The 6926-nt window shown below is 34.1% G+C and overlaps 1 protein-coding gene across 1 annotated transcript; it reads right to left on the reverse strand.

Annotated features, from left to right (window-relative positions):
• Nucleotides 1-282: 282 nt before the first annotated feature.
• LOC109216967 (aldehyde oxidase GLOX-like) lies at nt 283-2217 on the reverse strand. The gene has a single exon (XM_019381190.1). It carries the CDS (start codon nt 2097-2099, stop codon nt 438-440), a length of 1662 nt encoding a protein of 553 aa, XP_019236735.1. The 5' UTR covers nt 2100-2217; the 3' UTR covers nt 283-437.
• Nucleotides 2218-6926: the final 4709 nt, after the last annotated feature.

The raw sequence follows: 6926 nt of genomic DNA on the forward strand, positions 1-6926 counted from the left end.
TAGATAAAGCTCAAAGTACAAAGAATAGGACTAGCTATTTAGTTCATTCGATTTGTCGCAGTGAACATTAATTCCATATTTTATTGGGACAAATAATTGAAAGCTTGGAAGAAGCATGTACATTTTGGTCCAACCCACCTCTGTCTTAAATGCCATTCCACCGCATAGTTGTCAAAATACTCAATAAATTCAAGAAGTATTTTACTATAGTAAAGGAACAATTTCAGTAAATCAAAAAAATCAAGATCCATCAATCCTTACAAAAGCTTATCCAAAAAAAGAGTAGAGAATGTCTATAGTTAACATTATTATAAAAATGATAATAACCTGTAAAGATGTTTTAAACGCGTTTTTCTATATGCGTGTATATATGTGTGGGAAGGAAGAAAAAAAAAAAAAAATTAAGAAAATCATGGAAAATAAAGAATTTGGTATGTTCACTGGATTTTGACCCAAATTCCTTCACTTGGTATATCTTGATGAACCACAAAGAGTAGATAGTATCCAGGTGGGGCTAATGTAGCCGAATTTGGAGTGACCACATTTATTTGGTAGGCTTTTTCTCCCACTAGTTTCACATTTTCACTTGCTAGTACAAGTAATCTTTGGTTCTGAGTAAATGAGTGTGTGTTAAATCCTGGTGCAACCATTGTTACCGTGACCAAATTTCTGTTTACCCACCCGGAAACCTTAAACCGAACCGGCACCCGTTGCCCATACCCGATTGTAAATTGTGAAGCGGGTGAAATGATCTGTGGGCGCAAATATTCAGATTCTGGATCCAAATAGGATGGTGAAAATGCCTCCAAGCTTAATTCTGTAGGAAAAAGAACTCCTGTGAAGTTGTAATATATATGTGGGTTACTACCAGCAATAAGAACCCGACCATCTCGAAGTAAAGTAGCTGTTGAATGGTACATTCTTGGTATGGTACTCGGGTTCTGGATCTCAAATCGAGAACCAAAGGGGTTGTCGGGTCGGTAAATCACGGGTTTCAAAACCGGGTCCCGACCCAGTTCCCATCCAGCCGTGCCCGTGGCTGCTCCATTAATGATCAACACATTCCCATTTGGTAAAATCAGCATGTCACCCATTGTCCTAGCCAGTGGCATGTTCTCCATAGTCCATTGTGGATTCGGGTCGGTTATTCTGATCCGCCCGCACGTACTCAAAGCAGCAAGAAATTTACCATTTTGAGCACTGATATATGAACCTTTTGGTGCTCCACCACATACCAAAACCTCAGCTTGAATTTGTTGGGTTTGTAAATTCTTCAATGGAAGAAGAACAGCAGAACCAGTGCTAGGATAACTTCTCGGGTCTCCACCTGGTATTTGAGGGTAATTTTTCACCACCACGTTCTTAGTATAATCAAACAAGATAGCTCTGTTATTGGCAAAAATGAACAAATTTCCATCCACATTTAGAAAAACAAAAGGGTATAAATTATTCTCAATTTTAGGATCATTTGTCTGCACAAGAAATGGCAAACTGTATGCTTTATAAGCTGAAGCAGGCTTAGGATAAAACTCATAATTAAAAGCCCGACGACCACCAATGACAATTTGTGTACCATCTGGTAATATATGATTTGTAGCATACCATCTTCTTTGAGCCAAACCACCTTGAATTTCTTGCCAGTCACAAGTATTATTACCATTACATGGTTTGAAAACTCTTACAACTTTCTCACCATCATTGAATCCACCAGTTTGGACTAAAGAGCCGTCAGGAAATACAGCACCAGAGGAGCACCAAACATCAGTTTGGACCATAAGCGGACGTATAGAGTTAGTGACAATGTTGTACTCGACAGAATGAGCAGTGCAGTCAATTTGTAAGGTGGTGTCATTTGGGTCATAGCGACATTTTCCATCGGGCAATGAAATGTTGGAGTGACCAAAATCAGTACGGTCGAAAATGACGACTTTGTCATTGTTAATGAGTTGCATGTGCATGGCTGAAATGCCGATGTTTGACATTAGTAAGTTCCATTTGCCACCAGCGGCGGAGGCAAAGTTCGGCCGGTGACATGATAGTAGCAGAAAGAGATGCAAAAGAATGAAGAAAAGAATACTAGTACTAGTTGTAGTCTTCATAATGAGTTTTGGTTTCTGACAGCAATTACGACAAAAGGCAAAGGTAGTAATCAGTGGAAGGGAGTACTGAAGTTTTTGTGTATAGAATAGAGGTGAATTAAATAAAATCCTTGGTTGGGATGTGTGTGGTTAATAGAAGTCTAAGGATGGATGTCCTTTATATATATATATGGTGTGTCACGGTAGTAGCAAAGTAGGAAGATATGTTAGTACCACAAGCAAGCAATCGCGTGACGAATAATTGCGGCCGGAAATGGTTTGTCAGGAGGAGAAAGGGTTAGTACTCCTAACGGGGAAGTGCACGATTAGCCACTAATAACATATGTATTTACTTTTAAGCCACCATTTGAAATGTCTTTAGTCTTTAGCCACTGCTTTAATAAACTTTAACTGCCCGGACGAAAATACCCTTCTGCTCATGTCCTTAACTTTTGTACTTAATTAACTTCAGGACTACATGTCCTTAACTTTTGACCTTGGAACTCTAATTTCAGGACTTCAGGACCACATGTCCTTAACTTTTGAACTTGTAACTCTAAGTTCAGAACTTCAGAACCACATGTCCTTAACTTTTGAACTTGTAACTCTAAGTTCAGGACTTCAGGGCTACATGTCCTTAACTTTTGAACTTAGAACTCAAACTTCAGGACCAAGCGTCCTTAACTTTTGAACTTGTAAGTGAAAGCTAAGGACCTATTGTCCTTAACTTTTGAACTTGTAACTGTAAGTTAAGGACTGCTTGTCCTTAACTTTTGAACGTGTAACTGTAAGTTAAGGACTGTCTGTCCTTAACTTTTGAACTTGTAACTATAAGTTAAGGACTGCTTGTCCTTAACTTTAGAACTTGTAACTGTAAGTTAAGGACTGCTTGTCCTTGACTTTTGAACTAGTGTCCTTAACTATTGAACTTAACTTTTGAACTTGAACTAGTGTTATTATTTGCCTAATTGATAAAAATACAAGTGACGACGATTTGTTTTCTAGAGAATGAAACCAAAATTCTCTTTGATTACTCTCAGATTTACAATACATGTTTATTCCTTAGTAAGCTTACATAAGGCGAATTCGAAATAGTCGCGTCATTAGACTTCAAATGACGGGTGGTTAAACAAAAAAAGTAAAAGGTTAAATGCCAGAAAGGAACGAAATATTCTTTTAATAAATAAAGAACAACGTTCTAACATTGATATTCATTCGTAAGCCAAGTATATGTTTGAATCAGAGTTACAGCAAAAAGGAATTGATCAAGTACAATTATAAACACAGGTGCAAATGTATTGGCCAATAGTGGCGCCAGAACTTGAGCAAAGTTCATTCCCGTTGTATTTCTGAAATCATTCCATTCCCATTCAATACAGTTCTTCTCCTTAACATGAAAGAGATAGAAGAAAGGATAACACGATCTTTTCATATTAATTTTAATAGACTAGTGGCTACTATTGCTAAGCATTAAAAATACTGGATAAAAAGTAAATACCAGCTTAAACAGTGGCTACCCCACGCCATTTCTATTCTTAATTTATGTGCTATAGAGGGTCAAATTTTTCTTTAATCGTACCTTTTTAATATTTTTTAAATATTTTGAATTGTTATATCTTGAGGTTATAGTCCCTTCTCCGTAGTTTTTAAACATACAAAATTTATTTTCAAAAAATTGAAGAATCTAAGCTCGAATTCACGATCAAAATTAAAAAGTTTCACTCTCGAAATTCAAACTTTACCACATGAACTAAGACAAAAGAAGTACTAATTTATATGGAGCTTAAACTCGTATACATTTGACCGCGTAAAAAGAAGTTACACTACTATCATATCGTCAAAAAGATACTTACAAATAATATTCCTAGAAAATAAGATAAAAGAAAAGTGCACTTAATAACCTTAAAATTAATATGGTTTGTTACCTATAAGTGAAAATATATTAATTAAAGTTTTTTACATTGTCGAAACATATAAGTTATTATCTTTTATAACAATGTACATAAACTAATTAGAGCACCGGCCACTTATTATGGAAAAAAGAGTAAATTTGAATAAAATCAAACTACAACAGTTTTAAATTTATTTGCATATGTTAGTAATGATAATTTGCCATAATTTAATTAGTTCCAATATCTGGACCTTTTTAATTATTAATAAAGTAATAAAACAATTTTTCCTCGGCTGTATGTAAGAGTTACATTGTAATAAACCGTAAAACACTGATAATATAAAGCTTTTTACACTATCTTGTTATTTTAAAACCTGTAATAGGTAATTTATAGTACATGTGTATAAGGTGGTACAAACATATGGTAAATAACTTGTTTTTACTTGTAAACTACACATATTGATAATATAAAAGTTTTGATGACTTTACTTTGTATTATTTGAAGAAAAGGAAAAAAAAGTTCCCCTATTCCAAAAGGAAATTGTTATGAAACAATAAAAGAAGAAGAATAGTATTGCAGAGAAAAGTAGGGAGAGAGAATTCTTATTGATTTTGGGATGAATTACAATGGAATAGAACCCTCTATTTATAGGGAGAGGGTGACTTAGCCACCAATTAATAAACCCTAGAATCTCCCTAAATATAGACATTCACCATAAATATAATTGTATTTATAACACTCCCCCTTGAATGTCTATTCAACAGATAATGTGCCTCGTTAAAACCTTAACTAAAATAAAACCCAGTGGGAAAAAAATTCTAGAGAAGGAAAAAGAGTACACATATCTAACAATACGCCTTTTGGTTGCCTCGTTAAAAACCTTGCAAGGAAAACCCAGTGGGACAAAGCCTTGTAAGGGAAAAAGAGTACAACGCGTATTAACTCCCCCTGATGAGAGCATCAATTCACATCCTTGAGCATTTGCATTCCAATCTTGTGCATCATCTTCAAAAGATCTTTGGTAGAGATTTGATGAACAAATCAGGCATATTAACTTGAATGAATATATTGCACCTTGAAATCATCATTCTTGATAGAGATGAATTGTCTTCATATGATCTTGTTGGAATCGTCAGTTCAATATCTTCACATAGAGGTGAAAACTCTTGCTATCATATTATCATGCATATAGTTATAGCAAGATACATTTGTGCACAAATTGCACTGAGGATGTAGTACTTCATGACCATGAATTCTATATGCTTTAAGCAATTTAAATCCTTCAAGGATTTTCAAGTCATATAAGCCATATAATAGACTTTAGATGCATATCAAGTTTTCATGTCATGCTAGACATATAAGATATCGAAAAACTGATTGCACATACCATTGACTTTATTCAAGTGTTTGAACTACATGTTCAAAACTACATGTCTTTCATATAAAACCAATTCTATTTGAATTGTGTCTCTTCTATTTGGCCAATATTTTTGTGTCTTTAAGTGACGAGACTTAAGATCCTCATCTATACTTAGCGCTATCATAGATGTCGTCGACAAACATTTTATATCAGTTTCAATATATTTTCATAATGACTTAACATATTTTCAGGTACCTGAATCTCTCATGAGATTTTATGAAGTGTTATGTCATGTGATCTTCTAGATCACTTACCTCCTTTATTATGATCATTTTGATCATTTGCTCATCTTCTTTATCAAGAAGTTTATTTGAAACTGATTGTCTATACGCTTTAAGCTTACCGTAGACTTTGTCCTTCAAGGACTTAATAGGAGCATTTGCAATGAGAATATAGTTACTTTCTTTGGGTCAGCAAATGCGTCTGGCATGCTTTGCAATATATTGCAAATGAATTTTGTTTTTTATGAACCTCGAGTTCATATTATCTTATTCGAGGATCTAGATGTACAAATGATAATTCATTCCACGTAACTTTTTCTCAACTGTTTATCATGTCTCCCCCTCATGTTAGAAAAACTGACTTGTTTCCTCAACTTTGAGAATCCACCTTTTATGCGTTATGGTGTTAATCAAAATATACACCGCACATCAATAATAATAAGATGGAATTATTTGGTTCCTGACCCTGAACCACTTGTGAGGGGAGAAAATAATATACTTTGGTATATAACGTAAGTCAAACTGATATAGATAACTTTGTTCTCATAAGTAATTGTTTAGCTATTAAGTAGAGGCACTTAATAAATTATTTTGCTAAACCAACTTATCAAGATGAACTTCTTGAATAAAAAATCTGGAAATTATGCTCGAAATTAAATTATTGAGCAAATTACCTCGCAAACACCATGTTGCGGGTTAATAATAATAGCACATGTAACCATATCATAGATGCATCTTATGTGGTATGCATGGCAGATGAATGGGCCCATATTCACCTTTGATATTTCCAGCATTCATGGGATTCAATCCCAATTTTAGTTGATCTATTAATTAATGAGAACAAGCAATATAAGAGAATTCGTAAAGAACTTTCTAGTTCTTTAATATTTACCCATGTGAATTCTCTATTATTTTTGCACATCATAACATGAATTAACATGGCTAAACCAAGTATGCCAACTGGATAAATTATCAATATTGATAAACTTCAGGTTTACACCATGATGTGTGCAATTATGAATAAACTCCAAGTTTATTATGATAAGGGTTGTTATATCAATAAATATCCACTTCATTGTGGTATTCTTTTGTTTATGTAGTACAAATTGGAGAATAAAGCGAGTAGCTTTTCACATACATATTACCCCGCTACAAGATGTAGTAATAGAAGATATTAAATCTTTCCTTTATTTATAGTCTCAATATAATCAACCGCTTTCGCGTATACTTGGAAACTGAATAAGTTTCTTTGAGACTTACTACAACACAATACCTTGTTGGTAACCAATTGTGTTTCTCCAAAATAGTATAATTG

The sequence above is a fragment of the Nicotiana attenuata genome, unplaced genomic scaffold (genome assembly GCF_001879085.1).
Source record: "Nicotiana attenuata strain UT unplaced genomic scaffold, NIATTr2, whole genome shotgun sequence".
Classification (NCBI taxonomy): Eukaryota; Viridiplantae; Streptophyta; class Magnoliopsida; order Solanales; family Solanaceae; genus Nicotiana; species Nicotiana attenuata.